Genomic DNA, 25,151 nt, shown 5'->3' on the forward strand with positions numbered 1-25,151 from the left:
GCCCCAAGCATCACCACGAGGCTTGCAGAGACCCAAGAGGGAACCCAGGCCTCAAGGACAGACCCAGGCAGGACAGGGGCCCTGGTAGAAGCCCCCACCAGGTACAACCATCCCCCCGCACAGTCGATCGCCCGGTCGCCTGCAGCGCACCCCCCCTGGCCCTTATCGCCAGCACAGCTCCCTACCCCCACGCCAGGAGGTGGATCAGACCATCCAAACAGCCCCAACATATATGGAGGGGGGAGGGTAGGATGGGGGACAGATGAAAAAATGACAAGGGGGGGTGCCTGACGTGAAAGAGGGGAACCCGGGGATCCGACTGTCCCAAGGAGGGGCCAACGTCCACCCCAAAACCCTCCAGGAGAAGAGGGGGGGGACAGCTATTTACCATACCAGGGACCAGGCAGGCGGCACCTCTCCAGACAGAACCCCTCTCCATCGAAACGGGGGGGGGGGGGCTGTCAGCCAGGAGGAACACTGCGACTGGTGCCGAGACCCAGACATATGCGACCTCGCAAAGCATTTAATTCGCAGGCCAGCCCCCGTCCAGTGGGGCTATGTCGCGGCCCACCTAGCGCGGAGCTGAGGTTTGCGCACATTCACTGGTCAGACTGGGGTGACCACTGGATCTAGATTATGCCCAGTCCTGGCAGTTGATTGTAGATCTCACAGGAAAAATCCAGGAGAAAAAAAAATTCTATCTAAAAAGAAAAAATTGCCAGGACCAAAGATCCCAGCAAAAAACTAGGTCTTTACTCCTGACTAGGCAGAGAGAGGGAGTATACCCCCTGGGACTGCCCATGGGCGTAGCCAGACTGTTTCTGCCTAGTGTCCTACTCCTGTAGGGGGCAGTATAACCCAAGGGCTATGAAGATCTGAAGCTGTGTCGTCAATGAACGATAGAGAAAGCTCTATGTGTTGGGGGGAAAATGGCAAATTTTATTCAGTTACAGCGTTACCTGACCGTGCAATCGTCAGTTGAAAAAAAGGATTTTAAGGTAAGTCAAAAATTCAGTTTTCTCTATCGTTCATTGACTGGCGCAGTTCTCTGATCCATATCAGTAGGGACGTCCGAAAGCAGTGCCATAAAATAAGGGGTGGGAACAGCAGAAAAGAACAAGTCCCCAAGGCTAAACATAGCCAACCAGGCAACATAGGACTCAGCAGAACAAATGATGAGGCCCACCTGAAACAAACAGTAAACACCCTCAAGGAAGGCCAAAAGCCCTCCAGACAGCAGCCAACAAAATTTTGCGGCCAAAAGAGGCATCTGCAGATGCCAGCACATCCACCTTATAAAATTTGGTAAAGATGTGAACAGACTACCAGGTAGCCGTCTTGCAACCTTGAGCACAGATTCCTGCCAGGCGAAAAGCCCAGGAAGCACTAGGCGTCCAAGTAGAACGCGCCGAAACAGGGAAAGGTAGGACCTGACCCTTAATTGAATAAGCCTGCACCATCGTCTGTTCGATCCATCAGGAAATAGTCGCAGAAGACGCAGGCAGTTCTGTTCATGGGCCCCTCCGTAAGTACAGAGAGCGAGCCTGACTTATGAAAAAGACTCAGTAGTCGCCAAGTACACCTTGAGTGCCCGAACTCTATCCAGAGTATGCAATGCACATTCCTTAGGAAGTGAGGGCTTAGGACACAAGATGATAATACAATGTCCTCGTTCAAGTGAAAACTAGAAACCACCTTTGGAGGGAAGGACGGATCCGGACGAAGTACCACTTGTCTCCATGAACCAACATATAGGGAGAACGACAGGACAATGTCACCAGTGCCGACACCCTGCGTGCAGAGTTTCAGCAACCAAGAAGGCCACCTTCTGCAATAAGGTAGGCAGGGGATACCCTTGAATACTTGCAAAAAGAGGTTGTTGAAGAACCGACTGCACCGAATCAAAGTCCCCAGTTGGTGACAGAGGTCGCACCGGAAGTACCAAGTGTCGCACCCCCTGGAAGAAGTCACGCACCAGGGAAAGAGCGGCCAACGGCCTTTGGAAGAAAATTGTCAAAGCCTGAACCAGACCCTTGACAGTACTCAAGGCCAACCTTTGATCAACTCTCCGTTAAAGGAAGCCAAGATCCGGGCCACCAAGTAAGAGCGAGGGCGAGCCCAAAGAGACTCTCACCACACAATATACGACTTTCTCGTATGATGAAAGAATCATCCTAGAAGTCGCTTGCCACGCTTCAAGCAGGGTGGTAATCATTGAAGCAGACAAACCCCTGTCCTTCAGCACCTGGCTTTCAACAGCCAAGCCGGTAAAGTCAGCGACCGTAAAGCTGGATGGAAGATTGGCCTTGGAGACAATAAATCCTCCCTGAGAGGAAGTCTCCAAGGAGCGTCTGCAGCTAGCCTGACCAGGTCGGCGTACCAAGCTCGGCAAGGCCAATCTGGAGCCACGATAATGACCTGAATCCCTTCCGCCTCGATCCTGCGAAGAATTCTCTGCAGCAACTTGAGAGGAGGAAAGGCAGACAGCAGCTGATACTGACCTTGGCCCATCCATGATCACTCTCACGCGACCATGCCGGCATCAGCCTTGCACTGGTGACCATGCTAAACTTCTCAGCATCATTCACGTTGAACTTAGTGAATGTTCTTGCCTATGACCGAACCCATGGTGCCACCATTGCACCCGCCAGAGGGTCCCAGGAGCTGGCCACAAACCTCTGCACTATATAGTAGATGCGACGCCTGCAGGTCCACGTCTGTAGTGCCCCAATGAAGGCAGAACTGCTGGGACACCTCCGGATGAAGGAACCATTCCCCTGCATCCAAGGCCTGTCGACTAAGGCAATCTGCCTGCCAATATTTCACACCTGGAAAGGGAACAGCGGAGAGAGCTGGAACAAGGCGCTCTGCTCAACGAAGAATGCCTGTCACTTCCAAGGCCGCAAGGACACTCTAGGTGAATGACATAAGCCACGGTCGTGGCTTAGTCGATGGAAATGTGCACTGGACAGCTGCAGGTGCCCGATCCAGTGAAGTAGGCAAAGCCGGATCGCATTCAGCTCCAAGACATTGATCAGTAACCTGGATCCTCCAGGGACCATACTCCCGAAGCAGAGAACCTGCCGAGGACTCCTCCCCACCCGGGCAGGCTTGCAACCATGGTGACACTTGTCCAGTAAAAAGGGGAGGAAGGATACTCAGATCAAGACTGCCTGGTCACCCGGCTCAGCCGGATCCTGAAAGTCCAAAGAGTTTGGATTCTAGTCCCATTCGACAAGGATTGCCTTCTGGGAGATCCTCGAGAGGGATTGAGCAAAAAGGACTGTCTCGAAAGACGACACCAACAGCCCCAGAACTCACAGGCAGGTCTGAAGGGATGGCCATGTGCTAGACAGTCACAGTTGAACCGCAGTCTGAGGTTCCAAGAGTGTTTTCCCTGAGGGAGAAAACACCCTGACTGAGGACAAGTCCAAAGTCAGGTCCAGATAGTCCAGTTTCATAGAAGGGACCAGGGATGAATTCTGAAGGTTCAGAACCTACCTGAACTCCTCCAGAGTTCCCATGGTGACTTCCAAATTCGTTCCAGGAAACCAGGACCGATACGCCCCGCTGCCACAACAGCACTAGGACCGGAGCCAACACCTTTGAGAAGACCAGAGTAGCAGAAGCGAGACAAAGGGGTAACTCCACAAACCGATAGAGATCCTACCCTATGGCAAAAACAGAGAACCTGTTGGTGTCCTGAACATAACGGGACGTGAAGGTAGGCATCTTGATGTCTATGGAGGCCAGGGATCATAGGGAAGCCACCACAGGACAGAGGAAAACCCAGAAATGTGAGGGTCCGACCATCCCAGGGAGGGGGCGTTTACTCACCAGACCCTGCCGTGTGCGTCCTGGTGAGACGTTTAACTCACAGGCCAGTCTCCGTCCAGTGGGACTAAGTCGCGGCCGACCCAGCATGGAGCTAAGGCCTGCACGCGCTCGTTGGCCAGACAGGGGTGACCACTGGATCTAGATTATCCAGCCCGAAAGCCCAGCCTGGCATAGTTGCTTGAAGATCTCACAAGAAAAATTTCCGAAGAAAAAGGCTAGCTAAAAAAAATCTACATAAAAAAATAATTTAATGCCAGGACCAAAGATCCCAGCAAGGAACTAGGTCCTTACTACTGATTAGGCAGATTAAAACTGACATCCTATGCAGGAAGGGAGAGGGTGTACCCACCGGGGCTGCACATAGGCGTAGCCAGAATTTTCTTTCTGCCTAGTGTCCTACTCCTGTAGGGGGCAGTATAACCCTACTGATATGGATCAGAGGACTGCGTCCGTCAATGAACGATAGAGAAAGAAGTATGACTTTTTATTTATTTATTTTTAAACATACTTAGCTAGGTGGATGTAGCATCGGTCCGATGCTGCATCTGTTCCCCACTGACTAACACTGATAACCGAGCGATCTAACACCACCGATCACTCAGTTCTCAGAGCTCTGTGAGCAGAGAGACAGTGACTGTCAGTCATAGGCTCCCGGCTCTGTCCCTCTGCACTCACTGGAGCGCTGGGCTGTGGAGGGGGCAGGAGCAGCTGGCTCAGGCTCTCAACGGCTCGCCAAGAGGCTGACCCCGCTGCCAGTACAGGCATGTGGGTGGATCTTGACCATACTGTTGCGTTCTTTCCCAAGCCTGGGCTAGCTCTATGACTTCAGACTGCTCTTTGCTGAAAACGGGTCCAGGAGTGCAGAACAGACTGTACTCCTGTGATCCACCAGAATAGTACAGCCAAACGAGCTTTACTTTAAAGCATAGGTGTCCAACCTGCAGCCCTCCAGCTTTTTCAGAACTACAGGACCCAAGTCCCATGAGGCATTGTAAGGCTTATAGTTACAGGCATGACTCCCAAAGGCAAAGGCATTATGGAATTTGGCCCTCAAAGGCAGAGGCATGATGGAACTTGTAGTTCCACAACAGCTGGAGGGGTGCAGGTTAGACACCCATGCTTTAAAGTAACGCAGTGCCGTATTGGGGAAAAAAAGGCATGGGGAGAGTAAATCTGCCGGAGTGGTTATTGTGTGTTAAAGTCGAAGCAAGTGTAAATAGCCCTTAAAAAAAAAAAAAAAAAAACACGCGCACACACAATCTCCACTCCGGAATTGAGTTGTGATTGCTGAGAGAGATTAGATGACTGCCATAATATGAGGACTTGTAACCTCCATTAAAGAATGACCTATGCATTCTGGTCTAAGGGCAGATGGAGCACGTTCAGGAATTGTGATGGCGGGCTCCAAGTGTAAGCTATGCCAGTTATCCTGTAATTAGCTGAAGGGAGACAAGGCCATGAAAGTCACGTCATGCAGGACCCCTGACATTCACACAGAAATGGAATTCAGCTAAGTGTAATATCAATGAACGGGAACAAAAGCCTGGCTAATGTAAGCTGTTTGATCTGTCAGCAGCTCTCCAGAAGGTCAGAAAAGGACAAGTGAGGTTATCTCCTGAGGCAGCGCCCAAGATGGTGGCAGCTTACTCCAATATCAGGCAGAGAGCCCAAGGGTCGCATGACCTTTTCACTCTTATCCTCCTGTAGCTGATAAGCGCTGGAGATTAGTGGTCTGGACATGAACTGGGTTAATACAAGAAAAGCCTAGACACTTACCTGACACCACAACATGGGGGCTGGCGGGATAGGTAGAGGTGTCAGAGGAAGATCAATAGAGACATCATGTTACACAGTGAGACCCCGCTCCTAATACTATGTGCCAGACACAGCCAGTATAAGACAGCTGGAGTTCTCTTCCACCAGCTGTAATAATGTATGAGGAGAGCCGCTATAAGGAAGCCCTTTCCACCTTTCAAGCCCATAAAAGTGCCCTGGAGCTGATGCCGTTCTGCTTTAAGGATAGTTAAAGCCTATCATTATGTGGATCTCCTCTCACCACTATTAAGCCCATCGTGGGTTTTTTTTTTTTTTATATATCTTGTGAAGATACAATCCCCCAAGTCAGGGGTGGGGGAACCTATGGCCGGGGGGCCGTATGCGGCCCTCAAAGTCATTTGGTCTGGCCCCCCCGTGCAGCTGAGTCTGTGTCTCTCAGCTGATCTGTCAGAATGGAGCCGATGCTTCCTGTACAGTTTCGGCTCAGTTCTGACAGTCTGAGTGAGTCACAAGCGGAGTGATATCAAATGCACTCCGCCTGTGACCAATACAGGAAACATCACCTCTTCCTCCAGCATGGCGCTGCTGCTAGCCAGCATTTCCCGCCAGCAGCACACACAGCAGTACCAGCCAGCTGTACCCACGAGCAGTACCAGCCAGCTATACCCACCAGCAGTACCCGCCAGCAGTTCTTTTCAAAACTTACCACCACAAAGAGTCGACTGCGCTCCAGACTAACCGACTCAAACCTGGAAAACCAGTTGCGAGTAGCAACATCATCAATACCAGGTAACATCACACACCTCACCAAAGAGAAGCAGTTGCAGCCATCACATTAGGGGTGAGTTAATTAAATGTTTGACCAAATATAACAGGCACATTTTTAAGTTGATAATTTTGTACGGCCCCCGAATGATTTTATAAATACCCAAATGGCCCTTGGCAGAAAAAAGGTTCCCCACCCCTGCCCTAAGTGATCATAGCCGTATTAGTGCACTTGCAACAAAAACAATTGAGTACTGTCTGTGATACCTTAATTTGCATTAGCATACACATTTTCAGGACAAGTTTCAGGGGGTGTACCCCCTTCTTCAAAGTCTAAGCAGTGTTGCTTGGACCTTGAAGAAGGGGGTACGCCCCAAAAGCTTGTCCTGAAAATCAGGGCGCTAATGCAAATAAAGGATCATGGACAGTATACAAACCAGCAATGCCCAAAGGACTTTGAGACACACGAAGTAGATGATTTTATTCAAAGGACATATCTAAAATGTTTTGGCTAAGATGTGAAGCACTTCAACAAAAATACATGTACAGAATTATAACAAGGATTAAACATGACTATTCGTATAGAGTGCTTAAAAGAAGCTCCCCCCAAAAAATGTAAAAGTCAGCAGCTACAAATACTGTAGCTACTGACTTTTAATATAAGGACACTTACCTTATCCACGAATCCCATGATGTCGGAATCACGAGCCAATTCGTCAATCAGCTTTGGGTTCAGACGCTGGCATTGTAAGTAAGAGAAACCAACAGTAAAGCCTGTCAAAACCAGGTATCCGCTCCCCCCTCAAAAAGTGCCAAATGCGGCACTGGAGGGGGGAGGGTGCAAACAAGCGGAGCTTTCCCTTTTGAGTGGAGCTCTGCTTTATATGTATGCTTGTTGAGATTATGCTACCCTTTCTACTCATGGAATTTTACCCGGTATGGGATGATTCTGGATAACCTGTTCTAAAGTGTAGACATTTTTTGGAATTTTCACCTAAAACAAGTGTATGGTGATTTTGTTTGGTTTTTTGTGCCTCCCTAACGACCTGGTTTCTGATTTCAGATAGGAATGCCTAATCTCTCCTGAGGAAGCGAGTGTTGTCTTGCGAAATGCATCAAGATACTATGTACAAGTATTTTATACCTATGAACAATTAGTCATGTTGTAATCCTTATAATTCGGTATATGTATTTCTGTTGAAGTGCTTCACATTTTAGTCAAAACATTTTAGATATGTCTAAAATAAAATCATAATTTTGTATCTATTCCAAGTGCCTCTCAAAGTTCCTTAGGCATTGCTGTTTTGTATACGAGTATACTAACCGGGGCTGAGACACATAATGCCAACCATATGTGACTATATCATGGACAGTACTCAAATGTTTAGGTGTGGAGTATTACTAACCCAGTGCTGCAGATGTGCCACAGCCAGTCCCCTCATGCCAACGTCACTCCTCTTCTCAATCTTGAGAGGTCCCTGCTACTGGACAACCAATTGGAAGGGTCCACGTTATGAAGATAGTGATGCCTCTACCCTAAAAAGGACCCCGTGTCATAAACAGAAGAGGAAAGAGGACTCAGGACGAGATATCCATATGAGGCAGGGATGGGTGTCCTTCAAGGCCACCATTGTTTAGTGTCAAAATTGCACCTGAAAGGCAAGGATCACCTATACTACATGCATTCTGAAGTATATAGGACTACAAATCCATGACAACCATATAGATTATTTTACCTTAAATGTAAGTCTTCAGAGAACTTCAGACAGGCGTAGATAAATTCCTTGATTTGACTGTAGATTTTTGGCACAAATTCAGAAAAGGGAAATTTTCTTGGAAAAGGTTGCTGCACAAAAAAAAAAAAAAAAAAAAAGAGAAAATCGGGTACTTGAATAGACAATGAGTGTTCTCTTTTTTTTCACATCTGAATTATAGTATAAACGCATCTTCACTTGATAGACAGAACACGGGCAGCGTACAGTGGTGGTATATATAGAGGATAACCCATACACAGCCGGCAAGAGGTAAAATAGTAGTTTATTCACTGTTAAAGATTAGAAGATAAAATAAAGTACAAGTGGTTACCACATGGTCCTGGATACTCGTGAGGACGCTGATAAAGGTGCCGTGTAAGTACACCAAATAGACAAATTGCCACTCTGTCTGTGGGATGTTAAAAATCCTTGGATTGATGGATGAAAATCCTATGTGGGACGAGGGGGAGATCCAGATAGAACACAGCCGGCGCATGTGCCGGCCGTAACACACAAGCGCCACGGGCATAGCGACTTCCGGGGCTGACGTCACACGTTCGTGGGGCAACCGGGCCCAGAGCAGGAACCACCGTGGAACTCAAGCTTGCCTTGTTGCCATGACCACATGTTTTGCGCGCATGCGCTTTGTCAAAGTCACGGAAGTGGCGGCAACAAGGCAATTATTAACCCAAAAGAGAGGGCAGGGAGTGGGCAGAGCTAGCTAAAGGACATGAAACTTTAAATTTTAACCTTTCAACATCCGCACTCATACCCAAATAAATAAATACATGAACACAACACGATGTATTAATTCTTTAGAGGAGTAAACCTACCAAAATACACCAGAGTACAACTATAGACATTGCTATAAAAAATTATATATATAAAAAAAAAAAAAAAATAAAAAAAAATATAGAAAGTTGGATAAAAAAGCAAAAAAAAGAATCGGTAATAAAATTAAAGGCAGAAAAAAAAAAAAAAAAAAGGGCCATAACACTAAACTATATTATGTATTTCAAGGTCTTCATTTAAACCATTAAGCAACAAAGATCCAAACTCTTATATCCAGAAGACTTCCCTCCTGCAAAGGAGGGAAAAACGCTCATGGTCAGTGAGCATACCTTTGGGGATCGTTTCTATTTCCATCACCTCTAGACACCCAGCATTTTTATTGTGTGTCCGAAGTAAATGGATCTTCACTTGAATGCTTGCTTTACATCAATGAAGTACTGTGTTCTTGTAGAGCCCCAGCCCCAGCCTAAACACACAGCCTTGACTGCTCCAAGTGCTGCTCATGAGTAGTGCTAAAGCTGACCATAGAAGGATCGAATCTAGCTGGTTCAGCAGGGACCAGCCGAGATTCGAACCATGTATGGGCAAGCCGATTGTACCCAAGTCGATCCATCGCTTGACCTGGGTACAAAGGTAAAACCAGCATTCAAACTTTTTCATGCGAATATTGCCAGCGGCTACAGTAAGGCCCTCCTATTCCCTGCTGGGAGGACACAGCTCTGGGGGAGGGATTCCCCCATCAACACAGTCACAGTGTTGATGGGGGAATCCCTCCCCCAGAGCTATTGTGTTCTCCCGGCAGGGAATGGTGAGGGGGGGTGTCACCATAGTGGTTGGCAATAATCGCATGAAAAAGTTGGCATTCTGGTTATACCCTTGTACCCAAGCCAATCGTCCAGTGGTTGCAACCAGAAAATCGTACCATCTATGGCTGGCTTAAGCCTCATCTCCCCAGCCTCACAGCCCCATGACAGAGCATCTACTGTGATTCTGGCACTGGACTGTGCAAAAGATAGATTGGAAACAAGAAGGTGGGGCTTAGTGCCCAGTTGGGCAGAAGTTTGGACCCATGGGACATAAAGGGATTAGTATCCAGAGAGACTAACTGGAATTCTAAAGCAGGTACTTGCAGGCAAGAAAAAGTAGCCATACTTCATACGTATTCTTAGATGAGACTATTTAAAGTGGAACGTCACTCTCTCAACATTGATTATTTTTAATCCTCATGCTGCTAGCGTTAGAAAATAGATAGGAAAAAAAAAAAAAAAAAAAAAAAATATATATATATATATATATATATATATATATATATATATATATATATATATATATTCTAATAGTTTTTTATATTTCTCCAGTTACTTCCTGGTTTCATCCCTAGGCAAATGACATCATGCATCCCATAAGTCTTTAGGAAGGTAGAAGAGGAGGAGGGGGTTTGTCAGCTAAGCACCCTCCTGCCTGTATGTCTCAGCTAAGGGCAGATGGAATCCAAGAAGTAAACGCTACATGAATAATTTGCCCTTACTCAAGATGGCTACAATCAGAAATGCTAGGAGTTTGTTTTTCAAAGTGATTTCTCACCAAAATAAAGCATGGAAACATGGATTGATTGGGGGGGGGGGGGGGGGTTCTTTAAATATTACAAATTAATTAAATAGTGTTTTTGGTTTGTGATGCTCAATTGCAGTGTGGTTCTGCTTTAAGACCGGACAGGTTTCACTGTAGCTTGTACAGCAGAAAGTGTTCTTTCAATGGCCAGGATTGTATGGGGCCAATGCAGTTCTTATACATTCTCTGGTGTTCCGACTTGGGTATAAGGCAGTTATGGCGAACCTTGGCACCCCCGATGTTTCTGAACTACATTTCCCATGATGCTCATGCACTCTGCAGTGTAGTTGAGCATCATGGGAAATGTAATTCCAAAACATCTGGGGTGCCAAGGTTTGCCATCACTGGTATAATCCTATGTGGGACGAGGGGGGCAGCTGGAGGAGGTTTCTATATCAGGTGGACCAGTTACTTACTAGAGGGAAGATGCAGACCTGGCTTTCTTGTCCAAAGCATTTGCAGTCAGATGCATTTAATACAATAAACGCACAAAGAAATGTTTAGGAACAGCGTGGCCGTTTATCTCTGCTCTTTGTGGGCAGTAAGGGGAAACATCCATGGCCCACAGCGGACTACAATGCAACACCATGGTCATGAAGAATAGAGTTTTGATTATATGTAATGGCAACCTGTGCTTGTAATACCTTTTCTAAGTCCGGGTCCTGGAAGGGGAACTGACCCAGTATCTTCTTATATCCCGGCTCATCGCTCACAGGGATAGGGCTGTAGTTATCTGCATCCAGTATGTTCCTGTGTACAAAAAAACAGATTATACTTTACATTACTGTTCCTTTCTCTATGTACAATTTTTTTCCAGTAGAACAATAGCCAAAACTTACTTCCTAGAGTAAGGAAGAGTTATAACCCGTCAGGTTTTTTTTTTTTTTTTTCCATCAACGTCCCATTGATGAGATTTCCCTTCACTTCCTGTCCCACACCCCAAACAGGAAGTGAGAAGAAACCCCTGCAAATTAAGGGAATTCCTTGGGAATAATCTTAATTTTTTTTTCTGCCATCTGTGTCCCATTGTGGAAATTTTCCTTCTTCCTGTCCCATAGCCAAACATCCCTGCTAATTAAGGGAATACCTTGGGAGCCCCCAGGTCACCAGAACTAGTGTCCCCGTTGGAAAATTTACCCTCTATTAATACGCTTTTTGGAACAACCCAAAATTTGGGATTTTCTTTTACTTTCACTGTCAATGATTATGATAAACAGGACAAATAGGGAGAATCTCCCCAACGGGGGCACAGACAGCAATAAAAACTGACAGGTGTTCTGATCACTCTCCACTCCAACTAAAATTTAAAAAAGTTTTGCCTTTAGTTATACTTTAAGTCTGGTCAGATCTAAAAACAAACATTTTATGTGGCTGGTTTGCATTCAAATGAAAGCCATATCACTTATTTAATGAATAGTCCTTTGAGAATGTTTCGTTTGACGAAACGCATCAGTGCGGGGCCACGCACGTGATGTCATCACGAAAGTTTCGCTCGTGGTGATTTTGATGTGATTATACAGCGCTGTTTTTGACCTTTTTCTTTGCAATGGCAATTTTTAGCTTTTAATAAAATTGGGGTACCTGGTTTGTGTCTCTCCTTTTATGCTTTGAGTGGCAAGTACAAGGAAGTTTGGGACAGAAGTCGTCCTGTGACAAGGCTTTAGGTGTCCTCTTTGCACTTTGTGTGGGGGTAATTTAACACCTTTGGGCGGTTGTTATTCTGATCTTCTATCAAGTTAAAATGCTGGTAAAGTCTTATTTTATTTTAAATTAAAAATAACAAACCTGTTATACTTACCTCTTCTGTGCAGTTGGATTTGCATAGAGTAGCCCAGACCCCCCTCTTCTCGGGTCCCTCTTCGGTGCTCATGGTCCCTCTCTCCTGTTGAGTGCCCCCACAGCAAGCAGCTTGCCATGGGGGCACCCGAACCGAGTCACAGCTCCATGTGCATATTTAAACACAAGGCCGCGGCCAGACCCCACACCCCCTTTCTCTCTCATTGGCCGACTGACCTTGACAGCAGCGGGAGCCAGTGGCACTGTGCTTTTGTCTCAGCCAATAAGAAGGGGGGTCCCGGGCAGCTGAGACACTCCTGCAACATGGCTTGATCTAGATGGGGCTCAGGTAAGTATTAGGGGGGCTGCTGCACACAGGTTTTTTTTTTTTTTCTTAATGCATAGAATGCATTAGGATAAAAAACTTTCTGCCTTTACAACTATTTTAAGGTGGAGTTCCACCCATTTTTAATAACTTGGATTACATAGATGTATGTAATCCCCTTTAAAAACTACTTTTACCAATGGAAACTTTTTTTTTTTTGCTAGTAAATACCTTATTTTCTTCTTTATTCATCCTCTCCTCACTTCCAGGTCTGGCCGCCTCCTCTCAGTGAGCTGTACTGTATGTATTGGATTGAGGCCGTGCTCTGCCCCGCCTCCTCTCAGTGAGCTGTACTGTATGTATTGGATTGAGGCCGTGCTCTGCCCCGCCTCCTCTCAGTGAGCTCAGTGAGGATATAATGCTTTCAGTCCTCACTCACTGAGAGGGGGCGGGGCGGAGGCGGGGCAGAGCACGGCCTCAATACAAACACTACACCTTAGGACTCCTGTGTAATAATGCGAGATTTGATGCCATGAGATACAATACAGCACCCCCTGCGAATCGCTGAATGACGTAACCGCCGAATGACGTAATCGCCGATCGGCGGCCGGACCCGGAAGTGAGAAGAGGATGAATAAAGAAGAAAATAAGGTATTTACTAGCAAAAAAAAACAAAAAACTTTCCATTGGTAAAAGTAGTTTTAAAGGGGATTACATAGATCTAAAGTTACTAAAATGGGTGGAACTCCACTTTAAGTTGTGTGTTCAATAGCATGCCAGAGTCTTTACTAGGGATGCAACGATACCATTTTTTTTTATTTATTTTTTTTACGAGTACCAATACTTTTTTTTTATACTTGCCGATACCAATTACCGGTACCTATCGCAACTGTTTTGTTTACACTTCAGTTGTCAGCAATGCTACAAAGCATTAAGAAGTTATTTACAAATTAATTTTTTTTTAATTTGCGCTTTTTGCAATGTAAAAAGTGTAAATATGTGATAAAGGTGTAAATCGTCCCACGATTCTGTTTGCGCAATTTTATCACGTCTCACCGGGCGACAATCGCGACAAAAACGTGCCCTGTTTGGGGGTGCCATTAAAAGTCACGGGAATCACACGGGCATCCTACAACTTGCAATGATTCGGGATCGTAGGGCAGAATCGCCACCGAGGTGCCTATATGTGAATGGAGCCTCATCTGCAGATTGAAGTTCATCCCTTTGATCTGTAGATGAATAATCATATACAAAAAGAAACAATGTTTCTTTTTAGCTTTCTGTTGTAGTGGTTGAGCAGTATTGTTGATAAATATTGCCAAGCTGCTTTTTTTTTCTCTTTTTGACTGCTCCAATGGCTGCAACCTCGTGAACACTTCAGTTGTCAACAGAGGAACCCCACTGACAGCTGAATGAGTCCTCGGTTGTTAAGGATGCGGTGGGGCCCTGCTCCTTAACCACTTTACCACCGGAGGATTTTGCTGTCTTACGTCTGGGCCACTTTTTGCGATTCGGCACTGTGTGACTTTAACTGACAATTGCGCGGTCGTGCGACGCCGTACTCAAACGAAATTTACGCCCTTTTTTTCCCACAAACAGAGCTTTCTTTTGGTGGTATTTGATTACCTGTGCGATTTTTACTTTTTGCGCTATAAACAAAAAAAAGAGCGTTTATTTTGAAAAAATAACAATATTTTTCACATTTTTTATATGAAATTCCCCCCCAAAAAAATGTAAAAATCAAATTTTTTTAAAATTTTTGGCCAATTTGTTTTATGCTACCTATGTTTGGTAACAAAAATCACAATAAGCGTATTTTGATTGGTTTGCGCAAAAGTTATTGCGTTTACTAACAAAGGGAAAGATTTCTGTCATTTTTGGTGTTTTTTTTTAACGCGTAATGGCGGCGATCTGCAATTTTTTTGCGGGACTGCGACATTGCGGCGGACAGATCGGACCCTTGACTGACATTTTTGGGGGTACCAGTGACATTACTGCAGTAATCAGTGCTATACATATGCACTGTTACTGTAAAAATGACACTGGCAGGGAAGGGGTTAATTTTATTGGAGAGGGAGGAGTTAATGTATGCCTGGTGCTTACTAACGTGTGTGGGGGGAGGTGACTGTGTGACACAAGGACAGATCGAGGGTTCAACTATGCTGAACCCCATAATCTGACCCTGCCTGTCACTTAGGAGATCCGCCCGCTCTGTTTACTGCTCCTCCCCTGGCCCGACTCCCGCTGTGACTGAATACAGCGGGAGCGAGCCTCCGGCGGCGCGCGCGCGCCGCCGAGAAAGGGGAGTATCTGGCGACGTAGGTCTACGTCGCCAGACGATAACGAACCACTTTGCCGCAGTAGGCTCAACGTGAGCAGACGGCAAGTGGTTAACAACCACTTTTTTTTTTACATTTCAGCTGTCAGTAGGGGAATCCCGCTGACAGTTGAAAAGGCTGAAAGTATCGGTTTCAGGTACCGGAGCATTTGCAAGAGTACTGATACTCATGAAAATGCTTAGTATCAGTATAGGAGCAAACCTAGTCTTTACCCATGTGATTTATTATTATTATCATACAGGATTTATATAACGCCAACAGTTTGTGCAGCACTTTACAGTGTGGGGGAAGACAATACAGTTACAATTCAATACAGGAGGAATCAGAGGGCCCTGCTCATTAGAGCTTACAATCTAGAAGGGACCTTTTTGATTAATGAAAGGGTCATGGAACTCTGGAAAGCCTTCATACAATTACTACGGGTGACGCCACATTGCACTGGTGGTGGATGCGATGATTCATTTGATATTTCAGTGAAGAATGAGATTGTAATTTGGACTTTAACTGCTTGCCGAAATAGATTTACTGCGGCGGTCAGCCCCTGCCAGGCAGAGTGACGTTAATTAACGTCACTAGCCTGGGAGGGTCTGGGGAGCGAGCGCGCGCCCGCGGAGGCGCGCTCCCGCGCGGTCACGGACCCCCCCGCGCGTGTGACCAGCGGACCCGATGTCCGCCGGCCACTCGGCGATCGTCGGGGGAGAAGGAGAATGTCAGGCAGCTTGTGTAAACAAGCTGCCTGTCATTCTCCTCGCTGTAAAGACACTGATCACTCGGATCTAGTATGTAGATCCGTTGATCAGTGTCCTTACAGCTAGAGCCACAGCCAATCACAGTAGAAACCACGCCCCTAGGGACACACACAGCCCCTCCCTCCCAAATAAAGTTAACCCCTTCACTGCCAGTGTATTTTTACAGTAACAGTGCCTATGTATAGCACTGATTACTGTAGAAATGTCACTGGTACCACCAAAAGTGTCAAAAATGTCAGTCAAGGGTCCGATCTGTCCGCCGCAATGTCGCAGTACCGCAAAAAAAATCGCAGATCGCCGCCATTACGCATTAAAAAAAAACCAACAAAAATGACAAAAATATTTCCCTTTGTTAGTAAACGCGATAACTTTTGCGCAAACCAATCAAAATACGCTTTTTGCAATTTTTTTTACCAAACATAGGTAGGATAAAACAAATTGGCCAAAAATTTTAAAAAATTTGGATTTTTACATTTTTTTTTTGGGGAATTTCATATAAAAAAATGTGAAAAATATTGCTATTTTTGCAAAATTGTCACTCTTTTTTTGTTTATAGCGCATGATCAAAAAATCGCACAGGTGATCAAATACCACCAAAAGAAAGCTCTGTTTGTGGGAAAAAAAGGACGTCAAATTCTTTTAGGTACAGCGTCGCACGACCGCGCAATTGTCCGTTAAAGTCACGCAGTGCCGAATCGCAAAATACCCCCTGGTCTTTTAGCAGAAAAATCCTCCGGGGCTTAAGTGGTTAAAACGTAACTCCACTTTTGTTGAGAAAAAAACATTTCCCTCGGGGTGATCTATGTACATTGCAAGGATTATAACAAACTTTGTTGCAGATTCCTATCTTTTGTTATTCTGAAGAAATCATTGTTTGTTCCTCTGTGCTGAGTGGGTGAAATGGGAGGGGTTTCAATATTATCTATCAGCTGTGGCAGCTGCAGGGCTCTAATGAGGAAATCTGCTGGGTCTGCATCCCTTTAGACGTGTTCCTATTGGGAGGATCTCACCAAAAATTACATTTGTGTTGCAGGGGATGCCAGAAATCTGACTTGTATCTTAGTGCAGACTTCTGGGAAAATTAGTGATCCAAATAAATAAATATCTAATGGTGGTATTTAATCACCACTGAGCTTTTTATGTTTTGCTAAATAAACTAAAAAAGACCAAAAAGTTTATAAAAAAACACAAGTTTTTCTTTGTTTCCGTTATAAAATTTTGCAAATACCGGTAATTGTTCATCATAAATTTGGGCCAAAATGTATTCTTCTACATTTCTTTGGTAAAAAATAATCCAAATCAGTGCATATTATTTAGTCTGTAGGAAAGTTTTACAGTACACAAACTATGGGATATATATATATATATATATATATATATATATATATATATATATAGTGTTGTTTCTGTGAGCTAAACAGGTCTAGCACTTTTCTATGGGAATTGCAGCGAGCACAGCACTCTCTCTTAAGTGTATATGACTATATAAATTAATTAAATAATGCCACGCAATATAAAGTGCTCCAAATAAATATATAAATGTGCAAAATACAATCAGTAATAGAAATAAATAATAATATATCAAATTAATAAATATTTAATTGAGAATCAATCATAAGATTTAAATTGCAAAACGTGCCATTGTGATCAACAATTAAATAAGTGAATAAATGAATAAATAAATATTAAGAAAATTGGTAAAATATTTAAAATATATGTTCAATGTGTAAATGTATTCCAAATAATATAGTTTTCTTAAAATGTGATAAAAGTGCTAGGTGTAATTTTTCATCACAATGTTTTAGAAAAACGAAAAAAAAAAAAAAAAAATGATTTGTCACCAGTGCAGTACAGTGTAATCATGCGACTGGTGTGGTGGTGATCAGGGACACTGACTGGTGACGGTATGAAGAAAAAAAAAAAGAAAAAACTTTTTTCCCTTTTGTTTTAATACATTATTACATTTTTTTCTACAACTTCGCTTTTGCATACTGTGGCCTGAGCAACATAGTGTTCTCATAGTAACACTGTACTACTCAGGAGAAATGATCAGGATTTATTAAATTTTTTTTACACACTATGATTGCTTATAATCGTGAATATCACAGTTATAAACAACAATTTTTACTGAATTAAATGGATTCATTCAGTGTTTACTTTTGTGATTATCTGTGATTGACCACAGCTAATCACATAGTACAGATGAGCTGTGATTGGCCCTGTCTGTACCATGTGATCATTGTGACCAATCAAAGAGATCAACACAATAGTACACAATGGATGGCATGAATGGAGATTATCCATTGTGAACAATTGTCATGTGATCTGCTGTGATTGGTCACAGTGATCACATGGTCCTGGCAGCAAGCTGCTACACGAATCTGTAATCTGCTGTGTCCAGTGGATATAAAGGGTGACCGATCGCGCAGCAGCGATGCCCATCGGGCACTCGTGAGTCACGTTCTGGGAGGACGTCATATCCACCTGGATCTAGAGAGGTCCTGCCCGGTCACCATTTGACTATGGGCCAGGCAGGAACTGGTTAAGGTAGAGCTGACTTTCAGGTACGTCAATTTTTACATTGTTGAATTGCTCCAGCTTAAATCAATGTAAGTATTTATGTTGCATATCTGTGGGATCCCTGCAGAAGCTTGTAATCCCTATAGTAGGCACCACTACTACAATGATCTCCACTATGACATCACTGCTCTGCGTATCCACCTTGTCCAATCAAGGATCATTTTGCATTCATTGAGAAAATGAAAAGAAAAAAATCTTCAACACTCAAAACATATCTGTTTTTTCAGTTATTAGCTTCCCCCTGCTGGCTGCTATGTCACTTCTGTGTCCCTGGGACACCCCTAGTGACAAAGCAGCCGATGGTGGATTGCACTACAGCGCTGCAGTGGGGGGAAGCAGGCATCTGACACACCCAGGGAACTTTATTTAATTTTATTTCAGCAATGCAATTTCAACAAACATGGAAAACTTTATTGAGCCTTTTGGCTCTGTACACTGTTTCCTGCTCGGCATTTAGGGGTACTTGGTACGCACTGATAATGGTTGCCATGCACTTCTTTTATCATCCCTGTGAACCTGACTCTGCAGTTTACCAATAATGTTTTTTTACAAAAGTTATCATGAAAGATGTGTATTGCAGCATCACTCACCTGAAAACCAGCGCCCACTTCTTCAGTAAGATCTCACTGTACTGATCTCTGACCTCCAGCAACATGTCAAACAGCTGGTTCACTGGGAAGCCATAACCCTGTACATAACAGATCAAATGTCACCAGATAAAAATACATAAGAATATTAGCTAGACTAGAGTTCTGCAGCAGGTCAGGCATGGGTTACCTGCAATGTAGATCAGTCCTAGGTTGGGAGGAAACAGGACACAAAGAAAAGCTTTCCTTTTTCTCATATTAACAGAATAGCAGAAATGTCTAGTTTAACAACTGTTCAGCAGCCTTTTTAGGGGCATTCATGCCTACAAATGCACCCGCACTCCAATTAGATGTGAGAACCCCAGCGGGGTTTTCTGCTATTAGCTGCAGGAGCCAGCCCCATTGAAAAACAATTGGAGGCTGCCGGCTCCCACAGCTAATCGCAACCACTCACATGTAATCTCTCAGGCAGCAATCACATAAGTGTTTCGCCCTGGATGCAGACCAGCTAATCTCGGCCACTGACACCTAATCTCTCATGCAGCGATCTCATGCAAGTGTTCAGCCCTGGATGCAGACCAGCTAATTGCAGCCACTCAAATGTAATCTCTCATACAGAAATCACATGTGAGTGTTCGGGCTTGAATGCAAACCAGCTAATCGCGGCCACTCACATGTAATTTCTCATGCAGCGATCACATCCGAGTGTTCAGGCCTGGCTACAGACCAGCTAATCTTGGCCACTCACATGAAATCTCTCATCCAGCAATCACAAGCGAGTGTTCGGCCTAGATGCAGACCAGGTCATCGCCGCCACTCACATGTAATCTCTTATGCAGCAATCACAGGCGAGTGTTCAGGCTTGAATGCAGACCAGCTAATTGCGGCCACTCACATGTAATCTCCCATGCAGCGATCGCATCCGAGTGTTCAGGCCTGGATGCAAACCAGCTAATCACAGCCATTCACATGTAATCTCTCATCCAGCGATCACAAGCGAGTGTTTGGCCTAGATACAGACCGGGTTATCCTGGCTTCTCACATGTAATCTTTCGAGCAGCAATCACATGTGAGTGTTCAGGCCTGGATGCAAACCAGCTAATCACAGCCACTCACATGTAATCTCTCATCCAGCGATCACAAGCGAGTGTTCGGCCTAGATGCAGATCAGGTCATCGCGGTCACTCACATGTAATCTTTCATGCAGCGATCACATGCGAGTGTTTGGGCTTGGATGCAGACCAGCTAATCACAGCCACTTACATGTAATCTCTCATCCAGCCATCATATGTGAGTGTTCAGTCCTGGATGCAGATCAGCTAATCACGGCCACTCACATGTTATTTCTCATGCAGCGATCACATGTGAGTGTTTAGTTCTTGGTGCAGGCCATCTATTCACTGGGGTTCTTGAATCTAATCTATTTAAAAGAGATCTAACCCCTTCTGCAGGTTGATCATCCGCTTAAAGTGATGGACTGTGGAAGCCTTGTACAAAAAGCTTTGATCTGCGGATCCTTTGCTTATCAAGATGCTACCAGTGGTAAAAGCACTCATCCTTAGACTTTACCTTTAATCCTCAGGCGAGTCTTACTCAGCATTAAAAAGCATCCCCTCTTTCCAGAGAGGGGGAGAGGCATTTGGTAATCTGTGCAGAAGGTGATGCCCTAGGGCTGAAAACTGAGTTTTTTCCCTGCCCCACTGCTTGGTTTCTCACTTCCACCCTTACTGTGTCAAACAGATTATTAGATCGCCATCAAACCCTCTCCGATCTTTTGGATCAAGGTGTCATGGCCCAAATTCTGTGACAAAATGATTCCAGGTGTTTAACTCCAAAGTGTTCACCATTCCCACACTTAAAGAGGGCAACCACCTCATTCTCAATCTCAGATCTGAATGTATTAATTTGAGTCCAAAAATGTAACATGGGATCCACCAAATCTGTTGCCTCCCCTCGCAAAGAAGATTGTCTGGCCATCAAAGATGCTTACCTATATATTCCTACTTTTCCAGTGCACCAGCAATTCCTACATTGATTTGGGGGCCCTACATTACCAATTTGTGGCCCTGCCCTTTTGACCTATCTTTGAGTATTCACCAAGGAGCTGGCCCCAGTTGTGCTCCTATGGAATCCCTTAGTGGGATACTTAGACAACCTTCTGTTTTTTTGTTACTGGTTTCTCTGGGATTCAATGTCACTGTCCTTTGTCGCAAAGAATATCTTAAGCCAAATTTTATTTTTACATTTAGGGCCCTTTCACACGGGCGTTCCGCATGTCCGTATATCATCCTATTTTTTTGGGGATGATATACGGACATAATGTATGTCAATGGCATTGCGGATGTCAGTGGATGACCATCCGCTGACATCCGATTTTCGTCCTTTCAGTTCTGTTCCATTTTTTGAACGGATGCAAAAATCGGATGTCAGCGGTGTCATCCGGGGAAAGTATAGTAAGGGCCATGAATGTCCAAGAGGGAAAGTATAGTAAGGGCCATGAGCGGTGTCATCCGCTGACATCCGCAATGCCCATAGACATACATTATGTCCGTATATCATCTGCAAACGGATGATATGCGGACATATGGAGCGGACGACACAAGTGTCATCTGCTCCGTGAAAAAAAAAAAAGTGCCGGAGCGGATCGAAATCTGGTCCGCTCCATGTGAAAGAGCCCTTAGACTTCAGTTTTTGTTTGCCACCTGTGTCCAACTGGGGTGGTTTTTTTTTTTGTTTTTTTTAATTTCCTATACCTTCACCGGAAAGTTAGAGGTAATCACCCCAGGTTGTTAACCCTTCCCTACCAAATAAAAAAAAAAAAAACATCTTGGCTTAAGATACACATTAAATTAAGGATTGTGATTGCAACGTACCTGCAATGTGTCGGCAAAATGCACAATAAGATTCTTGAGGTCCAGAACAAGGTTGGGATCGGAACAATAAGACTAAAAAGAAATAATAAAGAGAGGTTGATGGCATATGAAGTCAGCCATAAACAATACCACCAAAGTCTTATAATAGTTGGCACTTCTTCCTTGCAGTATCAGAATCCTACTGGTATGGTAACGGCTTTTGATCAAATGGATGTCAAAATGTATCTTTACAATGTAATGCCCCGAGTATAATGAAGCTTAGTTATTTCTAGGATGGGTTAGAAAAGGAAGGAAGAAGCCCATTGGCTGATGTGGTAAGTCTGCACATTTTTTCTGTCAGATATTTGGTTTTAGTGAGGCCCAATGTTCCATGGAAGATTCACCACATTTTACAAGGCGCATTCTATTTAAACTGAACCTGTGGCAAGTCTGTGAACATAGTACTGTATATACATATTCTTAATGTGCAGTGAATAAGTTTTACTGTGGACCTGAACTCAAAAAGTAAAGATTTGCTTTGTTATAGAAAACATTTAGGAATTTTAATTGTGGTTAAGCAAGCACCCTGAAAGATTTAACTTTGTTGTAAATTCCTGATAAACAATAGCTGCGCACTTCCTCTGCCTACAGAACCATGGCTATATATCTGCAGTATGAGATCTAAAGTACTGTTGCCTCAGACTGCTAATCTCACCAGATTTAGTCATGTCACAACATCCTTATTGGAAAGAAAGCTGCACCTAAGGACTTGCAATGTAAAGATCTCTTGGAGAAAGAACTGCACCTAAGGTTCTGCAATGTAAGAAACCTCCAGAGAAAAAGCAGAATCTGGAGGACCTACAATGGAAGGATCTCCTGGAGAGAAAGTTGTCCCTGAAGATCTGCAATGTGAGGCTCTCCAGAAGAAAAAGCTGAACCTGAGGACCTGCAATGCAAGGATCTCCAGAAGAAAAAGCTGCACCTGAGGACCTGCAATGCGAGGATCTCCAGAAGAAAAAGCTGCACCTGAGGACCTGCAATGCGAGGATCTCCAGTAGAAAAAGCTGCACCTGAGGACCTGCAATGCGAGGATCTCCAGAAGAAAAAGCTGCACCTGAGGACCTGCAATGCGAGGATCTCCAGAAGAAAAAGCTGCACCTGAGGACCTGCAATGTGGGGATCTCTCAAAGAAAAAAACTGCACGTCAGGACCTGCAATATAGGGATTTCTCAGAGAGAAGGCTGATTCTGGAGGACCTGTAAAGGATCTCCCAGAGAGAAAGCTACACCTGAGAACATGCAATGCGAGGATCTCCCAGAGAGAAAGCAGCTTCTGGAGGACCTTCAATATAGGGATCTCCTTGCCTCTACTTTATTTTGTAGATGAGTGCTTTCTGCACCTCTCCTCTCTTTAAAGGTGGCCAGTACCAAACAGAAACATCACAAAACAAGGCATGGTAAGTCAGTAATGGTAAAAAAAAAAAAAAAAAAAGGCAGCTGTAGGGAGACCACAGGGAATACTGGCAACTAATCCTTTGCTCTCTTTTTCCCTTTATAGGCACAGCTTCTGAAACTCAGGTCCTCTTTAAGACAAGCCCTTACTGACTCACGTTGTCCTACATGTAGAAGTGATTGGGCAGCATTACAGCCACCTGAATCCTTTCTACTATGTAGCTGGCAGGCAGGAGTAAAAATGTAAACAAGCTTTATGTACATACTAGAGATCGACCGATTATCGGGTAAGCCGATATCAAGGGCCGATATGCACTTTTCCCGATATATCAGAATCGCCCACCAAGGTGGCCGATATTTCGGAAAGTGCTTGTTCTGGAGTGATGCCTGCAGCTAGAGGCATCACCCCAGTACCGGTGTCCATAGCCGGCGGTCGGCTGTATTGTAATGACAACCAATGTGGCTAAGAAGCCGCTCGGTTCTCATTACAAGGAGCAGGAGGGGACGCCCCCCCCCCCCCACCTCCCATGGCTCGCCCGAGTCTCCCGTCCCACCGGGAGACCCGGGCAATCAGCCTGCACAGCCGCTGAAGACCCGATCAAAGCCGCATCTGATCGGATCTCCATGCAAAAACCCCGAAGTGATGTCATGACATCACTTCCGGGTACAGGTGCCAGATTAAAAAAATGACAGCATTCAAAACAGCCAAACTTGGTATTTTGAATGCTTTTAAGTGCAGATGAGGGGTTTGGGGTATTTTAGACCCCCAGATCCCTCCACCAGAGTACCTGTCAAGTAAAAAAAAAAAAAAATAAAAAAAAAAAATGTTTTTTAAATGTACGAAAATATGGGCCCATATTGGCCGATACTGATACGCGATAACAAAAATATCAGTATTGGTATCGGCAATGAAAAAACAATATCGGCCGATCCCTAGTACATACCAGTGCTGCTGCTGATGTAATAGTTACATAAGTGGCAGCAAAATGGTTTAGAGGGAATATGATCACCTTTTATAAATACATAAATGGTTCCTATACTAAACTCAGGGTAAACTTGTGCACTGTAAGATCATCAATAGGGCACATGGGGAAGTCTTTACACCTGGGGGAAAAAGGTCTGACCTCTGCATATGGAAAGAAGTCTTCACAGTAAGAGCTGTGAAAATGTGGAATAGTCTTCCTTGGGAGCTACTTTTACCTAACTCATTAGGACTGCTTCCAGAAAAGGTATTTCTAAATTCAAAAAATATAAATGGCAACAAACCTATTTAAGACAATCTAGCAGAATGTTGATTCATGAAGATGTGCAAGTTTTAGTATTTACAACACATTAAAAGAAGGACATTTTCAATTCAGAAATCAATTACCGAATGTGTTCGCAAAGCCGCCATGGTCTTTGACAAGGCCAACTCCCAGAGCTCATCAATGTACGCCCGATTCACCAATCCAACTGTTGTATGTAGGATGTGATCTTCTACCACAAAGAACCTGATAGACACCAAAACAAGCAATGCAAACATTTGAGAACAGAAAGGCGTAGGAAATTAGCCTGAAAGGAAAAAAAATTCCTTCCCATTGCTTCTATGAATTGCGTATTGTATATATTGCCTGTTTCAATACTTTTCATTATTTTGTTTAGTAATCAACAAAACAGCGTGCATTTCTTCAATAAAAGGCAAACATTTACAGCCTGAGTTTTATTATGGTCTCTCACTGACTGGTTTAGGAAAGCTGGAGGGAAAGTGATAGAAGCGGCCCAACCTATTCATCGCTCATTCAGAGGAAAATGAAAGCACGCATGTAGTTGCAATGGGCCACAAATCCCGTCTCACTCCAATAGACCCAGCTGCAGGATGAAATCCTTTGATAAACAAATTCTACAAAATAGTAATATGGTCGGGATCAGTATTGGGTGTTAAACTGAAATTCCAGGGTTGTCACCCTCTAGACAGGGA

At 44.4% G+C, this 25,151-nt stretch overlaps 1 protein-coding gene across 2 annotated transcripts in view; it reads right to left on the reverse strand.

The window, feature by feature from the left end:
- EXOC6B (exocyst complex component 6B) overlaps positions 1 to 25,151 on the reverse strand; it is a 566,827-nt gene that overhangs the window by 248,594 nt on the left and 293,082 nt on the right. For both annotated transcript variants that reach the window (XM_082264382.1, XM_082264381.1), the window contains exons 11-15: positions 24,564 to 24,684; positions 21,765 to 21,836; positions 18,895 to 18,992; positions 11,180 to 11,285; positions 8,115 to 8,224 (exon numbers count right to left, since the gene is read on the reverse strand). In XM_082264382.1, the coding sequence (XP_082120508.1) occupies positions 8,115 to 8,224; positions 11,180 to 11,285; positions 18,895 to 18,992; positions 21,765 to 21,836; positions 24,564 to 24,684 (507 nt within the window). The remainder of the gene's footprint in view (positions 1 to 8,114; positions 8,225 to 11,179; positions 11,286 to 18,894; positions 18,993 to 21,764; positions 21,837 to 24,563; positions 24,685 to 25,151) is intronic.

Source organism: Pelophylax lessonae (genome assembly GCF_965119305.1).
Source record: "Pelophylax lessonae genome assembly, chromosome: 1".
NCBI lineage: Eukaryota > Metazoa > Chordata > Amphibia > Anura > Ranidae > Pelophylax > Pelophylax lessonae.